Source organism: Ictalurus punctatus, chromosome 21 (genome assembly GCF_001660625.3).
Source record: "Ictalurus punctatus breed USDA103 chromosome 21, Coco_2.0, whole genome shotgun sequence".
Classification (NCBI taxonomy): Eukaryota; Metazoa; Chordata; class Actinopteri; order Siluriformes; family Ictaluridae; genus Ictalurus; species Ictalurus punctatus.
The window spans coordinates 250,073-272,988 of NC_030436.2; the positions used below are offsets into that span (position 1 = coordinate 250,073).

At 38.8% G+C, this 22,916-nt stretch overlaps 1 protein-coding gene across 5 annotated transcripts in view; it reads right to left on the reverse strand.

The window, feature by feature from the left end:
- Positions 1-22,916, reverse strand: part of kdm5ba (lysine (K)-specific demethylase 5Ba) — a 32,723-nt gene that overhangs the window by 7,723 nt on the left and 2,084 nt on the right. For 3 of the 5 annotated variants that reach the window (XM_047149556.2, XM_047149557.2, XM_017450060.3), the window contains exons 3-18: positions 22,058-22,135; positions 20,703-20,825; positions 20,433-20,603; positions 15,764-15,904; positions 15,465-15,558; positions 15,291-15,367; positions 14,950-15,108; positions 13,791-13,910; positions 13,515-13,673; positions 7,479-7,660; positions 6,986-7,148; positions 3,401-3,520; positions 3,055-3,249; positions 1,857-2,038; positions 1,581-1,705; positions 1,345-1,495 (exon numbers count right to left, since the gene is read on the reverse strand). In XM_047149556.2, coding sequence (XP_047005512.1) covers positions 1,345-1,495; positions 1,581-1,705; positions 1,857-2,038; positions 3,055-3,249; positions 3,401-3,520; positions 6,986-7,148; positions 7,479-7,660; positions 13,515-13,673; positions 13,791-13,910; positions 14,950-15,108; positions 15,291-15,367; positions 15,465-15,558; positions 15,764-15,904; positions 20,433-20,603; positions 20,703-20,825; positions 22,058-22,135 — 2,240 coding nt within the window. Of the gene's footprint in view, positions 1-1,344; positions 1,496-1,580; positions 1,706-1,856; positions 2,039-3,054; positions 3,250-3,400; positions 3,521-6,985; positions 7,149-7,478; positions 7,661-13,514; positions 13,674-13,790; positions 13,911-14,949; positions 15,109-15,290; positions 15,368-15,464; positions 15,559-15,763; positions 15,905-20,432; positions 20,604-20,702; positions 20,826-22,057; positions 22,165-22,916 lie in introns of all 5 variants that reach the window. The other 2 variants (XM_047149558.2, XM_017450061.3) reach the window with 2 other exon arrangements.

Genomic DNA, 22,916 nt, shown 5'->3' on the forward strand with positions numbered 1-22,916 from the left:
CTTGTGCTGGTGTTTGTTTTAGAAATGTAAATTACAAGGTGATTCCATAAATTTTTCCTTAACATTGATTGATTCCATAATTCAGGATATCTGCAGGACAAAGCACTTCAAATGTAATACTTTTTAATTCCATATTCAAGACATTGCCAAAAATTTTAAGACCTGCATGTCACTTCAATCATGCAACAACATACATCAGCTATAATGGACCATGTTCATACATTTACATCCATTTCTGGGTTTAAGTAAACTATAGCAGGGTAAACTTCTATAGAGGTATATGGGAGACCAGAGCAGATATTCTTTTAGCCTTAACATTTGCTCAAACAGTGAAAGATAGAAAAATACAATATTTCCTTTCCATGACTTTCCAAGAATGGAAAAAATGTATAGAGAGAGATAGATTACAGCAGTCAAAGATGTCAAATTTACCATCACTCCCTCAGCAGCAGTGTTTACTAGAACTGATAAGATATAGTAATAGAACAGTAGTAATATATTTATGACTTAATTGACTTTCATGCGTTAGACACTATGGCATTTATTTTGGCGGAAACGTTTTGCAACGTTTTTTTTTTTTAAATTCACTTCTCATTACCCATCAGACAAAATGGAAACATCTGCCCACAAAAATGTTTGCGATTATACTAACGTTAAACCAAAGCAAATCTGGCGCGTGTAAATGCACATTATATAACGACTCAAACTCACAGCACAGAAAGATGAAGTTGGTGTCGAGCGGCATTTACTATGAACCGAATCGCTCTAAAAGACTGATGAGCTGCACACACACTCTGAGTGCAACAGTCACACGGGTTTACCATTTCAAAATGCAACGAGCAAAAATAAAATCTAAATCTTCTTTATGGTGTCAGTCCGGTTGTATTTTTAAGACCTGTGAAACCTGGATTGAAGACATTTTAATACTAATTAAGGCCTTATTTTTACATTAAGGAATTTAAGACATTTTAAGGACCTGCAGACACCTTGATAATTTTTTCCCTGTACTTGATCTGAGGGGAAAAAAATATGCCATTAATTAAAATAATTTCATTTAAGTTGTTTGGAGAGTATGTTTCACAAAGCCAGAGCGTTCACCTATTAAACAAAAATTATTTTGTGTCATATCTGTACTTTGCTTATTTTCTACAAAGCAAAAAATCCAGGTGAACATCCTCCAAGTGTGGTGATTCCATAATTTTTGCCAGGGGTTGTGCCACTTTTCTTGGATGTCAGCAGCATAACAAGCTATATATAGGTCATGTGATTAGTGAGGAACAGTGATCTCTTATTCTTTGAAATACTTTATTTTGATTTGAAAGTAGAAGTGTACAGAGACCCTACCTGGTCTGTCTCTTTCCATTGAGTAGCTGCTGGGCCATTAAGGTACTCTTTTCTGCATCCTGGACAGTCTGTCTTAAATAGAGTAGCAAGTCCATCTCAGGATACATCATCTTTTCTGCCTCCACAATCAGTGCACGAAGTTCCTCCAAGTCTGGAAGGGTAAATTACAAACAAAATACTCATCACACAAAGAGTAAGGAATGTCTGTTACCTAATTTATAAATTAAGACTCTTACCACTTTTATTGTCTTGGTCAGCCTTTAAAATTATATTAACTTTAGAAGCCCAATCACTGTATGACTCAGCATGTGCTGCCAAAGTGTTGAACATTTGGTTCAACATGCCCAAGGTGTACTTATAACTGCAAGATCATGACAAGAGAGAGATTAATGTACAAATCATTATTTGGAGGCTGTTTAATGAAACAAGAAAATACCCTTCATTAAATCAAATCATCATATTAAAATGGCAATGAATCACAATACTACATTTAAAAACATATAGAGACCCACTTCAGTGTATAACGGTTAGGGGTACAGGAGCAGAAGTCCTGGAGGTGGTGTAGACACACCAGCTGTCCAGGACTGCAGGGACAGGTGATGGCAGATAGGTAGCAGGTGGTCCTGCATTTAGAACACTGCCTCTCCTCATCAGGCCGCTCTTCATAGTCCACCTGCTGGGAGTGCCACACACCCTAAGGAAAGGAATGAACCAGCAATAAAATCAATTAGTAATGGAAAAAAGCTGCACATAATAACAGAAAAAGTTGTATAAGAATAACAAACAGAGTTTTACAGATGGCTAAATGTCCATGTTGTCATGGACTACATGGACGTGTGCGGTTAATTATTTGTCATGCTGTACATGCTAACAGACGACTGCTTGAAGCCGTGGGCTATATAGTAGCCAAAATACATGTATTTCACTTAATATATAGTAGGTAAGTACGCGGTTTGGGACGCAGCCGTGCTCTCGTTTGCTGTCAAACGGTTGAGCACTGCCGTGTGTGTAGGTGTCCTGTCGCACCATGCGGTGAAAACTCCCAAACGATGTTAATAACTTGATTAAGATGTGTACATGTCTGTAATGCACTTCGATAATGCGTCAAAAACAGGAATACTCCACACGTCTTAATTCCATTTGTGTTTACTTCGAGTATGACTTCAATCGGATTAAGGTCATCAATAATTGCTGTTTACATGCTAGTTTCTTAATAATCAGGGTATTGTCTTAATCGGATTACTGTTGTACATGTAAATGTACTGATGGACTATACTGGGTGGAGGCTCTTATAAAAAATGGTGGTAGCATCTGTTCTGAAATGTACAAACTGAAAAATTCAAGCTGAAATGGTTAAAAGTGTGTGGGTGTGGGCGGCTGTGGATCAGGTGGTAGAGCGGGTTGTCCACTAATCGTAGGGTTGGAGGTTCAATTCCCGGCCCACATGACTCCACATGCCGAAGTGTCCTTGGGCAAGACACTGAGTTGCTCCCGATGGCAAGTTAGCGCCTTGCATTGCAGCTCTGCGATCATTGGTGCGTGTGTGTGTGTGTGTGCGTGTGTGTGTGTGTGTGTGTGTGAGAATGGGTGAATGAGACACAGTGTAAAGCGCTTTGGAACCGCCAAGGTTAAAAAAGCACTATAAAAGTGCTGACCATTTACCATAAAAATGAACCAAGACACTAATACTGAAAAACTGCCATGTCTCACCAGCTTGTAGGCTTTATCGCGCAACTCTTTCTCCTCCTGAATCATAACGCTCATGTCTCTCTGTATGGCAGAGGCCAGCTCCAGCTCCAGGCTGTCTGCCTTGGCTGCAATATTACAGACCATCTCATCATGGGAGAAAACACAGTATCTGTTTAATGAGCGATAATGCTCCACACACTGTCGACCAAGAGGCATCTGCAACAAAACAAACATTTTATTACTAATCGGGATATATAAAACATTATACGATTATCACGATACACCAAATACATTGATATGCAGCAGCGGTGCTTGTATTAAATAAATAAATAAATAAATAAAAGTTATTCATTGAGTGGTATTTTACCCAGTCCACTGTGCAGAAGTTAACAGCCTCTGCAAAGTTAAATCCCTGATTGAACCCGCTGTGATAAGCTCTGGGGAAGGTGATGACAAACTCACCAGCACACTGGTTTGTGCGGTAAACCTAAAAACATAATAATAATTAAAAATAAAAAGAGCAACTCAATGGTGCATTCATGAAATGACAATTTATTATTTTCAAAACGCTGTAGACAGCATCATTGGGTTGAACACTAAAGTCAAAATCCTGTGGGGAATTGATGCAGTACAATTTTATCACCACCTATACCTGTAAAGGTATATCTGCAAGTGAACAGAGCAAGAGTCAAGCATTTCATGTTACACATTTCAGTTTACTGAAAGCTGAAGCACCTCGATCTTGGTTTTTGGGTTTGTTTAAGAGAGGGCATACTACAGTGTCCTGCACAAAGTGAGTCAAGATGGCGTCCGAATGAAAGCAAGACTAATTCAAGAACGAGACCGAAAACCAGTCGGACTTAGTGTTGTAGGGGCACCTGGGCTTGAACCATTGTAGGGGCCCTAAATACACCATGACCTGAATCTACAAGTGCTCCAACTAGCAAAAAGCAAGCCTGCAATAACACACAACTCTAGCTACTACAACAAAAAATAGCAAGCATTCTCAGAGAGTGGAAAAGTCAACTCTTGGACAGCAATTAAAGCAGAGAACCTGCATGACAGATTAGAAACAGACAGAGATACATAGTGGAAAATCTTGTAGTGGAAAAGTTATAATCCATAGCCTAAAAACAAGAACACAAAGTTGAGAAAATTATTCGTCAAGAGAGAGTGAGAGTGAAAAAGAGAGAGAGAGAGAGAGAGAGAGAGAGAGAGAGAGAGAGAGTGTGAGTGAGTGTGTGTGCGTGTGTGTGTGTGTCCACGTGATGCAAGAAAAGATTATATTTAGGAAAAGATTTAGGGGTATAATAGCATCTACTCAGCCACTCTCACACTTTAATTGTATCAATTAAAATTGAGTATTTCTCAGTAATTATTAATAATTAAAAATTCATTTAAAAAATCGTCATTGCATGTTCATTACAAATTATTTTAAAATATGCCCAACTAGTAGGTTTTACAGAAGGTCATTTTGGAGCTACTGTTCTAATAACATGTCCCAAAGAGTTTCAACTTAAAAAAAAGTTAGCGAATCAGTTTATCTGTGTGGGAATGAGTTGGTTGGAGTGTTCTGCATTCATAGCTCCTATGCAGTAAGATCCTATTGAAAACAGGGAGTTGCTAAATTCAATTACCTTTTTTTTTTTTTACGGGACTTTGTGATCACTAACGTTTCAGATGCTCAGAGAGAATTTTTTTTATTAATTTTGAATTAGTTATTTCCTGATTTGATTAAACGGGTGTAGTTGGTTCTCCATTCAAGGTTACATTCAAATCATGTTGTCTTTCGATAGTTAAATCAAACCCATGTGTAGCCACACTACACACCTGAATACAGATTATTTACAGAGAGCAGAGATCAATGAAACAAAAGATCAAATAAACTAGTCCAAAGGCTTTTTTTAAATTCTAAATTGGACTCCACTACCATATTTTCTGCTGTCCAACGTTATGACAATTAGCTAGTAGACATGAGAAAATATCACTGGCTCGAATATCGCAAAATACTTTTATATTCATTTAGTCACATTTATTCATTTAGCAGACGCTTTTATCCAAAGCGATTTACAAATGAGGAAATACAAGCAAAGTGAGAACATCAAGCGGAGAACAATACAAATAGTGCTACCATTCAAGATCTTTAATTGAGTTCTAGAGAAGCAAAGTGCACATAGAGATATAAGAGGCAGTGTATATATTTTGTTTTAAAAAGGGGGGGGGTGGTCAAGCTAGTGGCTAGTTACGTGTTCACAGAAGAGGTGGGACTTTTCTTTTTTTTTTTGCAGATTCTGCAGTCCAGATTGAGGTTGGAAGTTCATTCCACCAGTGAGGGACAGTGAGTTTGAATGTTCTTGAAAGGGACCTTGAGTCACATTGCGTAGGTACTACTAAGCATCGGTCATTGATCGATCGCAGATTGTGTGAGGGAACGTAAGCCTTCAGGAGAGAGTTGAGGTAGGAGGGTGCTGTTCCAGACAAGGTCCTGTAGGTGAGCATCAAGGCCTTGAATTTGATGCGGGCGTCTACAGGAGGCCAGTGGAGGGAGATGAAGAGAGGTGTGACATGGGTTCTCTTGGGCTGGTTGAAGACGAGGCCTGCTGCTTCATTCTGAATCTGAAATTCTGAATTTGAAGGGGTTTGATGGAGCTGGCCGGGAGGCCAGAGAGTAGTGCACTGCAGTAGTCCAGTTTTGATATGACAAGAGCCTGGACTAGTAGCTATATAGCCTGTTCAGTGACATAGGGTCTGATTTTCTTGAGGTTGTACAGAATGAACATAGGGTCATGCAGTTGTTGAGATGTGATCTGTAAAGGTCAAACGGTCATCAAAAGTCACCCCAGGTTTCTGGCTGTCTGGTTTGGCTTGAGTGTGGTTATTCATTATAAGCTCTACCTCTACTTACACTATAGGCGGCGGCAGCAGAGATAGTAACAGAGCATAAAGTTTGTGAGTGGGAACCAAACTGCATTGAAGCATGCTTACAGTGGAGCTTGAACCTTTGTGAACCTTCTAGAATTTTCTACTTTCCACTTACCCTTGGTAAATATGAGCAAAGAAAGCTTTGAAAAATTCTTTATTGTTTAATATTTTGTTTAAAAAACAAAACAAAAATACTTTGCTCTCATTGATAAACAACTGCAAACAAAACAGGTTTATTAAAAAAAACTAAAACTTTGTTAAATATAGGTGTGCAACACTGGCACCCTCAGTACTTTAGTGCTACCTCCCTTTGTCAAGATAACAGCTCAGAGTCTTCTCCTATAATGCCTGATGAGGTTGGACAATACATGGCGAGGGATCTGAGAGCGTTCCTCCATACAGAATCTCTCCAGATCCTTCACATTTCGAGGTCCACGCTGGTGGACTCTCCTCTTCAGTTCACCCCACAGGTTTTCTATGATGTTCAGGTCAGGGGACTGGGATGGTCATGACGGGACCTTGATTTTGTGGTCAGTAAACCATTTCTGTGCAGATTTTGATGTGTTTTGGATCATTGTCCTGCTGGAAGATCCAACCACGGCCCATTTGAATCTTTCTGGCAGAGGCAGTCAGGTTTTCATTTAATATCTGTTGATATTTGATAGAGTCCATGAGGCCATATATCCTAACAAAATGTCCAGGTCCTCTGGCAGAAAACAGCCCCAAAACATTAGTCTCACCTCCATATTTAACCATGGACATGAGGTACTTTTCCATATGGCTACCTTTCTGTGTGCACCAAAACGACCTCTGTGTTTATTACCAAAACGTGTGAATTATCCAAAAGTGGAAGCTCCTGCGCCTACTGCACAGAACTATAACTTATCTACTGTGCAAGTGTGAAGGTTGAGTTTGCACATAGTGGAAAACATGATTCTACTGATTCTGATTTGCTATGTATACATATATGTATTCAAATTCACACTGCTACTTAACTTCTTGTGCTTGTGTACTGCATGTGTGTACTTACAGGGACTCCATGCTCCATTAGCAAATTGGGGTTCATGATTGTAACCAACTGATGGAGCAAATCTGGCTGGGACTCAAAGAGCTCAGGGGCAAGTTTCTTCATAACCGCTTCCAACTGCTCTGCTGCAAAGCCAGGAGCACCATACCAGGTCTTTGGCTCTCCCCTACCAAACACACAGAGGCAACCATTGTTAAATCAAACCCAAAAACATTTGAAGGAGATTATTTTAGTAAGAAATTCCTATTAGGAGGTTAACTGAATCCAGCTCAGTACGACTGCTCAAAGACACCTGATTGAACTCGCCAGTAAAATGTTTACTAGCTGATAAATTACCAAACTGTACTAATGACCTCTGCTTGCGACTGTATTATTCACTGTGAGCAAGCAGATGTGGTCATATCAAGCTCACAGCTGCACCAACAGCATCACCTAAAAGCATTTTATTTTTGTGTATTTTTTTAATAGTTTGCTTTGGGGTGTCAAAAGCTCATACCAGTGCAAATAGTTTATAGAATAGCTCCAATGATCCTCAATATGCCAACAGAAAGAGGAGAAGCACATGCCCACGTAGAGCCAGGGCAGCTTCATCCCACATATGTCAGCCGTGATGTGAGTCAGCACAGATGCATCCAGCACTGGCATGTTGTTCAGGTTCCAGCCACAGCTGAGGTAATGCTGCAAAGAGAGAAGGGAGTGCAGATATGGAAAATATTCATCCAATAATATTACAGAGTAGATCATTTCCATTGTCTTTTAGGAAGAATACAGAAAAGAAGACAAGGTAAAGGTACACAGTGATATGTACCATATCAGTACAGAACAGTATCATGTACCATATCTTAACACTGCACTGTTTGTAAAGACTCAATAAATACAGAAGCCCAGAAAGGCCATGCGTTATTTCTTTTTTTCCCTCTTTGTGATTAGGGCTGCACAATTAATCGTATATCAATTATGATTTTGACTGCCCACGATTACACGAACATGATCAACTGCGATACTGACGTTTAAAGTTCGTCCTCTGCTCACAGAAAACTCCGCTGCAGATCAAATCAAGCGCTTCCTACACTTACAGCCAATCACCATAGAGCGGCGCAGGGATGACATCATTTTGTATGATAAACCCGGGTACGAGTTAGAATTTTAGCACTCGCGCTGCCATCTTCCCTGAGAGCTCCAACGCTTGTGCACGTGGAAATCATAACACTAACATGATGCTAAATGTCACTACAGAAGTTGTCCGGGACATTAAACGTCATCACGCTGAACAGGAAAAAAAAACTTTGTAGATAAACTCGGGGCTCTACAGTGCGACCATTTCACTCGCGTTTGTCACTGAAAAATATTTAATAAATATTTATTCGCACCGGTGCGAGTGACCTGTTCAGAGTTGTATAATACAGTCGGAATAAAAATTACAGGAAGTCCAAAATGCATCTACACCGAGCAACAGTTACTTTCACACTGCTTTTCATCTCCTCAGACAACCGAACAAGTTTCTAACTACTGCAGAGAAGCCATTATGATGAAGTGTAACACTGAACATCATCTGCTTCTCTCAACTTCCCGATCTCACAACCGCCATCTTTTACTGATCACGCAAAATGACCTGAACCTGCGACTGTGTCCTGCTCGTGTAGACAGGGTGCGAGTAAATTAATAATAATGCTAATGCTACAAGGTGGGTTTAAATTCTAACTTATTTATTAAATAATTCCTCACCAATCATAATCAAGAGTAGCAACTGTTCAGTCTGTAAACAGACAGTACACTGCCGCTCTCCCTTCACTCTCTTCACTAACTCGAATAGACAGCGCATTCACTTCATTTAAACTCAGGGTTGCTAGAGATCACTAAAAAAGTCATCTCCAGTGTTCATGTTTGATTTAAATCCTCAAAACCACAATATTATCAACAACCATGGCAACCCTGTACTGGGGAACCGATCTAAAAAGAACAACTGAAACAAACAAAAATAAAACTAATAAAAGGCAAAGACAGAAAATGTGCTTAGTTATAAATAAATCATTTAATATAAAAATAGATATTATAATAACTTCATAAAATATAAATAAAATGAGAAATGAAATAATGTGTAATTACTATGGGTTGCATTTAATATCAATTCGACATTAAGCTTAGTTCACGATTTCCTTAGAAAGCTATTAGCCTTTTTCCTAATATGGATAATTTTTGTGTTAGTCTACTTTTAATTAGGACTGTCTATTGTTTAAGAAAAAATATTTAAAAATAAATATTTCATGCTTGTTTATCAATTAACCAACAGTATTTCTCATTGCTATTATTTTAATTCAGTTAACAGTGACCATGAGCAGAGAGCTTACATTTAACTGTTTATGACCTCCTGATTAAAGATTAAACAAAAAAAGATCGGTATCTGGATCGGTATCGGCTGTAAAAATCCTGATCGGTGCATCCCTAATGAACACCATTAAACTAAAGCGCTTTGCATCTGACGGATAAATGAACTCACCCAATCACATCCTATATGAGATTATTCAGATATATACACAATACACACAGAGCGGTTGGAGAACTGACTCCAGCCCAGAACCATGACAGTGGAAAATGTCTAATAGTGCAGATTTAAATATAGTTAAGAGGAGCAGACCTCAAATACTGAACATTGAGGTTTATTGTATTTGTTTACAAGGTGAACAGGTTAACGGTGGTTATTTTTTGTACACAGTCTGTAAAATGAACTGAAAATATTACATGTAGTTTATCAGAAGGCAAATTAATGTGTCACGGCTCACACTATGCGCCTAAATTCTGTCATAATTGACCAGCTCAAGTTCTCTCATGCTACTTGTGTGTTATATTGTGGCACATTAATGTTGCCATCTCTTTAAAAAAAAAAGTAAATAAATAAATAAATAAATAAATAAATAAAACACCCCAACCGTGCTCCTAAAAGAAATTGTTACCGTAGAGCCCTGAAACAGGTTCAGGTTTGCCCCCCCCCCCAAAAAAAATGTGGATGAAGATTGATCCACAGAGGAAATCCGTATTCTAGAGAAGGTTTTAAATAAAGTTTGGAGAAGTGTGGGAAGTTCGGTGATGGTGATGGTGAAGTGGAGCGACCGTGGTGTAGAGCATTTATAGCGTACGGTTAGATGTTTATTTCTGGAGATTGTATTTAGGCTTCAAACTTTATAACAGTTGCTCATTTGTGAAAATGATCTTGATGGACAGAACGTATTCGTGTTGTAGACTTTAGTTGATCACAGAGATTACTTTTTTTTAAATAATCCAAAAGTCTATGTGAAAATCCTATTGGGTTTTTTGGAGGGAACCGGTGTGATGATAAATTCCGGGTTCCGGTACAAAATGACGTCGTCCCTGTAAACACTGTTACCGACTTTTCTGCATTCGCCTGAATTGTTTTCATTTGGTTTATATTGTTATATTTGATGCATATTTTCATTTGGTTGATGGTATTTTTATTTTTACTTATCCTATATTTTGGGTACAATTTTATTTATATTTTGCTTCTACGAGATGATGCAGTTTAAGGACCAGTCTAATTTGATGCAAAAATTTGCACATTAGCTGGAATGTACCACGACATGGAGGTGAAAGCAGCGGTCTGTTTATTTAAATGTGAAAGTGTAATAAAAATATGTCGTACCTAAAATCAATTAACAATCGTGATCTCAATATGGATCAAAATAATAGTGTAGCCCTATTTGTGACCACAACATACAGTTATGGTCATAAGTTTACATATACCTTGAAGAAATTATAATAAAAAAAATTTATTTTATCAGAGGGATCATAAAAATGACACTTTGTTTTTTAGTTCTGCACTGAATAAGCTATTTCACACAACATATGTTGACATACGATCCACAAGACACAATAGTAACTGAAGTTACACAAATTAAGTAGTTCCAAAGTTTTATATATGTTCGATTCTTAATACTGTGTTGTCGTCACCTGGATGATCAACAACTGTTTTGTTTTATGAGAGTTGTTCACGAGTCCCTTGTTTGTCCTGAGCAGTTAAACTGTCCACTGTTCTTAAGACAAAATCCTCCAGGTCCTGCACATTCTTTGTTTTTGTAGCATCTTCTGCATATTTGAAGAATATGCAGTGTGTATATGATGTTGAGATCCATCTTTTCACACTGAGGACAACTGAGGGACTCGTACACAACTATTACATAAGGTACAAATAGTCACTGATTTTCAAGAAGACAACATGATACATTAAGAGCCAGGGGGGTGTAAACAGAATGATCAGTGTAACTTGTTATTTTGCTTAAAAATCTTTTTAAAAATTTTTTTATTTAGTACTGCCCTTCAGAAGCGACATAAGATACAGTTAGATCCCTAAATGTTTGGACAGTGACAATTTTCGTAATTTTGGCACTGTACACTAAAATGTATTTGAAATGAAGCAATCAAGATGTGATTGAAGTGTATACTTACAGCTTTACTTCAAGGGGTGTAACAAAAATATTGCATTAATCTTTTAGGGATTACAGCCATTTATTACATAGTACCGCCACAGGCTCAAAAGTAATCGGACACTTGAGTGATAAGGCTAATGGCCAGGTGTGGCCCATTTCCTCATTATTTCATGGCAAATTAAGGAGATAAAAGGTCTGCCATTGAGTCTCTTGACAGATTTCTAAGCTGCCTTATCAAGTGACACTAATTTGTAAATGGTCTAGCACTGTCCAACATACAGTATGGATGGATGGACAGACTTTATTGATCTCAAAGGGGAAATCTGGGGAAAATAGTGTCAAACTGCCACACTGTCAGCCCCACATCTTGGGGAAGGAAGGCCATAACTGTACCAACAGTACGAAATTTTTTCTGTTAACATGCACCCTGTTGTATAGTATGTACAGTGAGGGAAAAAAGTATTTGATCCCCTGCTGATTTTGTACGTTTGCCCACTGACAAAGAAATGATCATTCTATAATTTTAATGGTAGATTTATTTGAACAGTGAGAGACAGAATAACAAGAAAATCCAGAAAAACGCATGTCAAAAATGTTATAAATTGATTTGCATTTTAATGAGGGAAATAAGTATTTGACCCCTCTGCAGATCATGACTTAGTACTTGGTGGCAAAACCCTTGTTGGCAATCACAGAAGTCAGACGTTTCTTGTAGTTGGCCACCAGGTTTGCACACATCTCAGGAGGGATTTTGTCCCACTCCTCTTTGCAGATCTTCTCCAAGTCATTAAGGTTTCGAGGCTGACGTTTGGCAACTCGAACCTTCAGCTCCCTCCACAGATTTTCTCTGGGATTAAGGTCTGGAGACTGGCTAGGCCACTCCAGGACCTTAATGTGCTTCTTCTTCAGCCACTCCTTTGTTGCCTTGGCCATGTGTTTTGGGTCATTGTCATGCTGGAATACCCATCCACGACCCATTTTCAATGCCCTGGCTGAGGGAAGGAGGTTCTCACACAAGATTTGACGGTACATGGCCCCGTCCATCGTCCCTTTGATGCGGTGAAGTTGTCCTGTCCCCTTAGCAGAAAAACACGGCCAAAGCATAATGTTTCCACCTCCATGTTTGACGGTGGGGATGGTGTTCTTGGGGTCATAGGCAGCATTCCTCTTCCTCCAAACACAGCGAGTTGAGTTGATGCCAAAGAGCTCCATTTTGGTCTCATCTGACCTCAACACTTTCACCCAGTTGTCCTCTGAACCATTCAGATGTTCATTGGCAAACTTCAGACAGGGCATGTATATGTGCTTTCTTGAGCAGCGGACCTTGCGGGCGCTGCAGGATTTCAGTCCTTCACGGCGTAGTGTGTTACCAGTTGTTTTCTTGGTGACTATGGTCCCAGCTGCCTTGAGATCATTGACAAGATGCTCCAGTGTAGTTCTGGGCTGATTCCTCACTGTTCTCATGATCATTGCAACTCCACGAGGTGAGATCTTGCATGGAGCCCCAGGCCGAGGGAGATCGAGAGTTCTTTTGTGTTTCTTCCATTTGCGAATAATCGCACCAACTGTTGTCACCTTCTCACCAATCTTGTAGCCCATTCCAGACTTGTGTAGGTCTACAGTCTTGTCCCTGACATCCTTGGAGAGCTCTTTGGTCTTGGCCATGGTGGAGAGTTTGGAATCTGATTGATTGATTGCTTCTGTGGACAGGTGTCTTTTATACAGGTAACGAGCTGAGATTAGGAGCACTCCCTTTAAGAGTGTGCTCCTAATCTCAGCTCGTTACCTGTATAAAAGACACCTGGGAGCCAGAAATCTTTCTGATAGACTGATCATTTCTTTGTCAGTGGGCAAACGTACAAAATCAGCAGGGGATCAAATACTTTTTTCCCTCACTGTATGGACAAAAATGGATTTCGACATAAGAAAAATAAGCTGTGATCTCGAGAAAAAAGTATCTTCTTGAGATCTCAATCACAGGGGAAAAAAAAAAAAAAAAAGAAATAGCACATGCCCTTTTTGGATTTCCGTAAATAAATGTAGTACCACTAAGAAAATTGTGCTATCGGAATCATTGGGGCAGTACAACATACCTCTTCATCGGACCTGACTTTAAAAGGACCATTCCTGACAGGGAAGCCACTACCAAAGTCCTTTGAGGCAATGTCCGCTCCATACTCTACTGTGACATCTTCTTCAATGGTGCTAACTAAACGCCAAAATTCCTTCTCAACCAGCTCAGTAGGGACCATCTGTGGAGAAAACAAACATCGGCGTCAGGTTCTTGACTATGTAGATCACTCATACATCTAATATCTGAACTGGAATATTTATATAATATTTAATATATATATATATATAAAGCATACATGCACAGGCATGTTGAAATAGTCTGACTTGAAGGAGTCTGCCATATCTCCGAAGGAGCGAAGTGTGTAATCTCTGGGCGCCTGTTCAAAGCCGAATGCAACCTGAGGCTTGCCACACTCCTGTGGAAAAGGGGGAAAAAATTAAATAAAAATAGTACATAAAAATAATTATAAAATGTTGCACTTTAGGCAATGTGTACACACTATTTTGGAGAAAAGTGGCTTTTCCTAGAATTTTAACCAAAAAAAAACCCCAACAAATAAACAAGATTTCAATATGTAAATAAACCAACATTCAGACCAGCTAGAAAAAAATATGTACACCCTATAATTCAGCCTCCCAAATCATTTTGGAGCAATTTTGTCACACTATTCTTTACAACATCACTTCAGATCAATGATGTTTGAAGGCATTCATTTATGCACTGCTCTCGTAAAGGGATAGTTCACCAAAAATTAAAATTCTGGCAACATTTACTCATCTTCACGTCATTCCAAACCCATAAGACTTTTGTTCATCTTCAGAACACAAATGAAGACATTTTTAATGAAACCTGGGAGATTTCTGTCCCTCCATTTACAGTCCAAGTAAACAAAACTTTCAAGATCCAAAAAGTTCATAAAAGGCATCATAAAATGTAAATTGAGGGACAGAAATCTCCCAGGTTTCGTTAAAATGTAGTCATTTATGTTCCGAGCATGAACGACAGTCTTATGGGTTTGGAACGACATGAGGATGAGTAATTGATGACAGAATTTTCAATTTTGGGTGAACTATCCTTTTAACCCTCAACTGCAAAGTTGTATAAATAAGATAAATGTAAGTCACTCTGGATAAGGGTATCTGCAAATCCCATAAAAGTAAAAATAGAACTTCTTTTTCCCCACCGTTTCTGAATGTTGGTATACTTTTTGGGAATAAATGAGTACATATTGAAATCTGTGGTGTTTCTTTGTCGTCACCGGAGGTAATTTGTTTGTTTGAAGCTGGTGAGGACCACACAATTGTTATTTAGGCCCTGATGAAATTAAAGACGGTATACTTTTTCCAATGACTTTAAGCTACTCTTATGGGATTTATTTATGAGAAAATCCGTGTTTTTATAACATAAAATATACTGTGGCTTCAATGAATTGAAGGGAGATCTTCAACCATCACCTGCGCCAGGCACTTGGGACATCTCCAGTCCCCTTTGGGGACATCATGGAGTGGTGGGATAAGACAGAATATGTGGTAGCTGTCATCGCAACCGTCACACAGCAACAGCTTGTCCTCATCACCGCCTCCCCCACACACCAAACACATGTATTGTTCCACCTTTGAAAGCACACAAAACAAGGAATATCAGGAAACTGGCTAGAAAAATCCACTATACCATAATAAAATGCCTGATAAAGACACAAATATAGTGTGGTCAAGGCAATTTTTACTGCAAATCTAATCATTCAAACCAGTCAGCAACACTTGGACTAATCAGCAACTTTGTTGTTGTTCTTCACCTTAGATTTTTCTCCATGAGGTATTGATTCAACTTGTTCCATAGGCTCCTGTTTCACCTGGACTGGAAAGCTTTTCACTAAAACAAACCATCCATACCATCCACTTTAATCAACCCAGCTTAGTATCTTTTTAATGAGAGTGTGTAAATGTTGATAGATCCTTTAGGTAATCACCTGCTTCTAGTGTTGCCACATAAGAGCCCATTCTCCTTCTCAGGTTGGGTCTGTTCTCGCACTCTTCCTCCTGCACACTTTTGAAACAGCGACCCTAAAATGGGAAAAACACTTTCTGTTAAAAATGTTAAGCAGACTGAGGATCAAAGCAATGCTGTAATACTTTGTTATGTAAGAAATTAAATGTTTTTGCTCTTATGTAATGTAAACTGGGAACATAGGTGAAAAACTGAGCCCATGCACTTAAAAAGGGGTTTATACAAACAAAAAAATAAAATAAATAATAATAATAATTTTACCTTTAAAGAGATTTTAGACCGTTTGGCTCTGCGAGCAATGGTGGGGATTTCTGCAGGCTGTACAGACTGTCGCTGGGGCAAGTCATGAGATTTATATACCTTATCTTTGGTATCATTTTTAAGAGTGGGTTTCTGTGAGTTCTGATAAAGAAAACATAAAATAGAAAAAACTTAGATGAACAGTAAAAAAACATTCACAGTCACAATGTGGAGAGTCCAATGTATGTGAATCAGTTTTTATCCAATTAACAATTGACAAAAAGCTCAATTATTTCCAGCAATTACTCATTAGTGGTGTTTTGTCATCCCACCAACAAAAACACACCTAAAAAACCCCAAACAAACTCAATGTGATTATAGTTCCATTTTTTCCATCAACTTAATAATGAGTAATAATCTCAGGATGTTAGCTTGCTAAAAAATATGACAAGCCCCTCCAAAAGTATTGGAACAGCAAGACCAATTCTTTTCTTTTTTCTATACAATAAATACATTTGGGTTCAAACTAAGAATAGCCATTCACAGATATGAACTGTTTAAACAAGCAATCTAACTGAACACACCTAGCAGTCACAAGTTCCAATATTTTTTGATCACTGAATGGATGGGTTCAAACAAAAGGTGCCATGTTGTTTAACAAGTCAATATGTAAATAACTCACTCATATTTTGATTCAAACCCAAATGTCCTCAGCGTATATCAAAAACAAAATAATTGGCCTTGCCCTTCCAATGCTTTGAAGGGGACAAAATTACCGTAAGAGACATCTTGTACTTCCAATTACATGAACCAGTCCTAACAAACTACATATGGAAAGGAAGTGTCTTCAGGAATCAGTTTAGCCCCCTCAAAATCAGTCAGAAACCACTGTCCTTATTCTGAACAATGTTAAACAATGTTGAACGGATGAATTAATGTGAAAAAGAACACTCTGTGGTCTGCCTTTTTATTCATGCCTCTGTACAAGATAGAACAATTTTATTTGGTCAAAGAAACAGCTTCATCGGGGTCTGATATGACCAAGGTCCTGAGCCTAGAGAAGGCTGGGGGCCAGTCGTGGAAGTGAAGTTTGTATCCTTGAGATATTGTCATCAGCACCCGCTGATCTGATGTAGCTGTTGCCATCAAATAGGTGATGTTTTGTGCTGTGAAACCTCTTGTCACCAGCCTCTACACACCATGAATATACTTTCTATGACCCTTTAGTGGTGGGAGAGCGCTCTTTAAGGTCCACCCCACAAAATGGACTAGGGGAACCCAGATGTCGGTTTATACTTGACACATGACCTTACGTGTACATATAGAAGCAACAGCAATACAAATTGTACTATTCACATACTGGCTTACATAATATACATATATCTGGAGGATTAGGATCCAGCAGATGGCAGGTCAGAGCCAAAATACTCCTGTCCATCTTGATTCCAAGTCAAAGTGTAAAATGTTTAGTTTATAGAATTAATTATGCATGAAATCACTAGACAGACACACCCCGACATCCAAATAACATGACGTCATTTCCTTGGAACAACTCCGGAAACATAGAAACAAACAGAAAACTGTGTGAGTGGAAAAAAAAAAGAGGAAAAAAAAAGAGCTGAAGACAAGCTTTCTAAGGACAATTAGTCAATGTCTGTATATGAAAAGTAAGCAGAAATAGTTATAGTTTTAAAAACTATACCAAATTACTTACTTTGTGTACATGTTACTTTAGGAATTAGCAATGTTTATATGCATATTGTTGTCATACTGTGACATAAAAATCAAGAGCAGAAAAAAGAGAAACAGTTTTGAAAAAAAATGGTTTACCACCAGGGCTTCCAGTAGGAGGTTTTTAGCTAGTCAGGATTTTTTAGCTGCGGATTTTGAAGAGGAGGATGACAAACACTTCATTTGATTTCAGGAACACACTGTCAGATGAACAAAATCATCCAGGAGAGGGAGGTAATTTACTACGGAAAAAAAAAACTCAAGTATGTACACACACACACTTTGTTCACTTTTCATAAGGAAAGTAGATGTTTATTTCTAGGCATCTCTGAGAAGCTGCCACAGTGCAAGAGACAGAAAAATGATGCTGGCTGTCAAGAGTGCGTGTGTGTAATAAATTAAATAAATAAACAAACAAACAAACAAACAAACAAATAAATAAATACACACACACACACACACACACACACACACACAATATGCATCTGGAAAGTATTCACAGCTCTTCACTTTTTTCATGTTACAGCCTTATTCCAAAATGGATTAAATTCATTATTTTCCTCAAAATTCTACAAACAATACCCCATAATGACAACGTGAAAGAAGTTTGTTTGAAATCTTTGCAAATTTATTAAAAATAAAAAACAAAAAAGCACATGTACATAAGTATTTACAGCCTTTGCTCAATACTTTGTTGAAGCACCTTTGGCACCAATTACAGCCTCAGGTCTTTTTCAGAATGATGCTACAAGCTTGGCATAACTATTTTTGGGCAGTTTCTCCCATTCTTCTTTGCAGGACCTCTCAAGCTCCATCAGGTTGGATGGGGAGCGTTGGTGCACAGCCATTTTCAGATCTCTCCAGAGATGTTCAAATCGGGTTCAAGTCTGGGCTCTGGCTGGGCCACTCAAGGACATTCACAGAGTTGTCCTGTAGCCACTCCTTCGTTATCTTGGCTGTGTGCTTAGGGTCGTTGTCCTGATGGAAGATGAACCTTCGCCCCAGTCTGAGGTCCAGAGCGCTCTGGAGCAGGTTTTCATCAAGGATGTCTCTGTACATTGCTGCATTCATCTTTCTCCCAGTTCCTGCAGCTGAAATACATCCCCACAGCATGATGCTGCCACCACCATGCTGCCACCACCATGCTTCACTGTAGGGATGAGATTTTCCAGGTGATTGCTGGTGCCTGGTTTCCTCCAGACATGATGCTTGCCATTCAGGCCAAAGAGTTCTTTGTCCTGGTCTTGGCCTGAGAGTCCTTCAGGTACTTTTTGGCAAACTCCAGGCGGGCTGTCATGTGCCTTTTACTGAGGAGTGGCTTCCGTCTGGCCACTCTACCATTCAGGCCTGATTGGTCGAGTACTGCAGATGGTTGTTCTTCTGGAAGGTTCTCCTCTTTCCACAGAGACACGCTGGAGCTCTGTCAGAGTGACCATCGGGTTTTTGGTCACCTCCCCGACTAAGGCTCTTCTCCCCGATCGCTCAGTTTGGCCGGGCGATCAGCTCTAGGAAGAGTCCTGCTGGTTCCAAACTTCCTCTATTTATGGATGATGGAGGCCACTGTGCTCATTGGGACCTTCAATGCTGCAGAAATGTTTCTGTACCCTTCCCCAGATCTGTGCCTCGATACAATCCTGTCTCGGAAGTGTACAGACAATTCCTTGGACTTCATGGCTTGGTTTGTGCTCTTACATGCATTGTTAACTGTGGAACCGTATACAGACAGGTGTGTGCCTTTCCAAATCATGTCCAATCAACTGTATTTACCACAGGGGGACTCCAATCGAGTTGTGGAAACATCTCAAGGATGATCAGTGGAAACAGGATGCACCTAAGCTCAATTTTGAGTGTCATGGCAAAGGCTGTGAATACTTATGTACATGTGCTTTTTTTGTTTTTTTTATTTTTAATAAATTTGCAAAGATTTCAAACAAACTTCTTTCATGTTGGCATTACGGGGTATAGTTTGTAAAATTTAGAGGAAAATAATGAATTTAATGTAACATAACAAAATGTGGAAACAGTGAAGCGCAGTGAATACTTTCCGGATGCTCTGCGTGTGTTATATATATATATATATATATATATATATATATATATATATATATATATATATATATGTGTGTGTGTGTGTGTGTGTGTGTGTGTGTGTGTGTGTATATATTATATATATATATATATATATATATATATATATATATATATTTTCCCCCACACATAGCCATGTGGAAAAATAAGTACACCCCATGGATATTGTTGGCTTTTGTGACGCATTTGGACAAGCAAACATTTGGAAATGTTATGGTTTGGGGTTGCTTCGATGCCTCAGAGACTGGGCAAATGCTTGCATTCTGAGACCATTCCTCCATACAGAATCTCTCCAGATCCTTCACATTTAGAGGTCCACGCTGGTGGACTCTCCTCTTCAGTTCACCCCACAGGTTTTCTATGGGGTTCAGGACAGGGGACTGGGATGGCCATGGCAGGAACTTGATTTTGTGGTCAGTAAACCATTTCTGTGTAGATTTTGATGTATGTTTTGGATCATTGTCCTGCTGGATATACAGTGTACAGGTGCATCTCAAAAATAGAATATTGTTGAAAAGGGTTTTTTTCAGTAATTTAACTCAAAAATGGAACTTTCATATACTCTAGATTCATTAAACACAACGTGAAATTTCAAGCTTTTTTGTTTTAATCTTAATTATAGCTTACAGCGCATGGAAATCAAAAATCCAGTACATCAAAATATTAGATTAACACTTTTTGAATTAAATTATGAAAAAAAAAACATTTAAATGCACCTATATGCTGTATGAATAAAAAAAATCTGCCCAGAAAGCACAGTGTGTATGCAAACCATGTGACTGAATGTGTGAACATGGGAGGAAGAATTTGGAATATCAGAAATAAAAAGAAGGAAACACAGTATGTGACAAAGAGGGTTTAAATGCCTCACCAGAAGGTTGGCCCCCGTCTGGAACAGGTAGTAAGGGTAGAGAATCCTCTCATAGTGGGCACGTAAGTGAGATCCAACAGCCTTGCCAGGAGCAAAGCCCATTTTCAGAGCGATCTGGGTCCATTTCCGTTCCCTGCAGACAATGTCAAAACTGCCTTCCTCCACCACCAACTGCAGAGGGCAAAGAGACAACCAATTTTAAACTATAGGTTAGAATGCATGGCCAAAGCCATAAAGAAGTAGAGCGCAAGTTATGTTGTAATACTACACCTTGTAGAGTTGATACAGGTCAAGAGATTTGCGCTCCACATGAGGGATTTTCAATGTGCAGCCCTGCAGCTCCCAAAACTTAGCTATCTGGTCCAGAAAGTTCAGTTTGACTCTGGTTTGAGCCTGAGAAACATGACAGACAAAAACAAACATCAAAGTAATAACAATTAAGCTACTACTTCAAATCAAATCCAATTACATTCCCTTGTGCCACCATGTAATATTTCTTTTTACTCCTTCTCCTTTTGCTCTATCCAGACTACTTTAAAACAGTGGTCATTAAAGTGGTAGCTGAGACCCCAAGCAACAACCATTAAAGGTGTTATAGTAGTTATACTAGCACCGGCAACATTATTAGGAAGACCATACTGAGTAGGACCCCCTTGGACTCTCATAACAGCCTCAATGTTTCACATCATTCCACAGGGTATTGGAGTCATAGATCTGGTCCATGTTGGCATGTCTGGATTACATAATGTCTGTAGATTTGTCAGCTGCACATTCCTACTGTTCTACCACATCCCAAGGGCGCGCTATTGCATTCAGGTCAGTTGACTGGGGAGAGCACAGCAGTATACTGAACTCACGGTCATGTGAATGGAACCAGTTTGAGATGATTTGTGCTTTGTGACATGGTGCATTATCATGCTAGATTTAGCCATTATAAGATGGGTGAATAGTGGCCATAACTGGATGTATAACAGCAACAATACAGGCTGTAAATTCAAATGATAAATTTGAAGGTATTAAGGGGCCCAGTGTTTGCTAAGAAAAATACTTCCCCACACTATTACACCGCCAGTAGAAGACTGAACCCTGAATGATCGTATGCATTGTGCTCTTGCTACATAATTGGCTGACTGGCATGAATGAGGTGGTGTGCAGGTGTTCTTGATAAAGTGACCAGAGTGAGTATAATTAGTTATCATTTTTCTGATTAAATAGACTAACAATTTTAATAAAAAGAACTGCTAAATGATACAAATCTATATCATCCATCCAACTGGTCTGAATTAAGTGATAAGAAACTAAAGTGGCTTAATTACTAAACACTGTGCATATCTGTGTAATACCCTGAATCAGGCATGTGAGATTTTTTTTTAAATACTGGAGAATGTTTGAGAAACCCTGACAGTGAAGGATCACCATATTAATGTGATGGCTCAACATCAGAAACCTTTTCCCTCTTCATGCTAACAAGACTCACAGAAGCTAGAAACCTAATAGTAAAGCATGATACTTGTTTATGCTATCAAGACATGTGAACATTTTGTTTTATCTGACAGCTTCAATAAGGGTCTACAGCTGCAATATGAAAAAAGCCCTTACATGCAGGGGTGTAACAGAGCACTTACCTCCAATTCATTGAGCCTCTGCATGCGTGGGGTGAAATGCAATCGGTCCACATCACAGGCAAATGGTGGTTGCCACCCCTAGAGAATTACACCAAGCCATGCTGAGCCTAATGATGTGCCATTTGTGACAAGCAGCCTGAATTTACTGTCAACACTTAAGGCCATCAGAATTTATTCTACAGATTTTATTCTTATTTATTCCAATAAGCCTGCAGTTTAAAATGCAATGCATTTGATTTACATTCCTGACGCTTTATTTTAAACCGATCTAAAATGCTATATATTCAATCATACAGCCACTACATCAGCAAGAAACTCTAACTAACCCTAAAATAAAAAGGTGTTAACCACTGGTGTGTAACTGTGTAGTGCTGTGCCACGAAATGCAAATTTTACATTGGTTATTTCTTTTCTTTTTTTTTTTAAATGACTTTGCACATTTCAGTTTCAGTTACTGGTAACGAAATGGTCTCATGCAAAACTAGAACAACATGAACACCTTTTACATCCTGCCAACTGGCAGGCCTAAAATGGCCCTTCTGTAAACTGCTGTAATAGTTCCATTTTATTTTACAACATAAAACAAACATAAGAAAGCATGTGCTTTGAATCCAAAGCGACCGTGAAGTCAATAGGGGATCAACATCCTCGCTTAAGACCTTTACATTAACGCCATGTTAAAGTCATGTGGTCAAGAATTATTTAAAAGGTTAGCCATAAAGCAAAAACAATTGAAACTGCAACGCTCTGTGGAGTAAATTATTACAGGATACACCTGTGTCAATAAATAAGCGGGATGAGAACAACGAAATGAAAATTGCAATTAATAAATGTGTCCAAACACAATGTATAATAAATG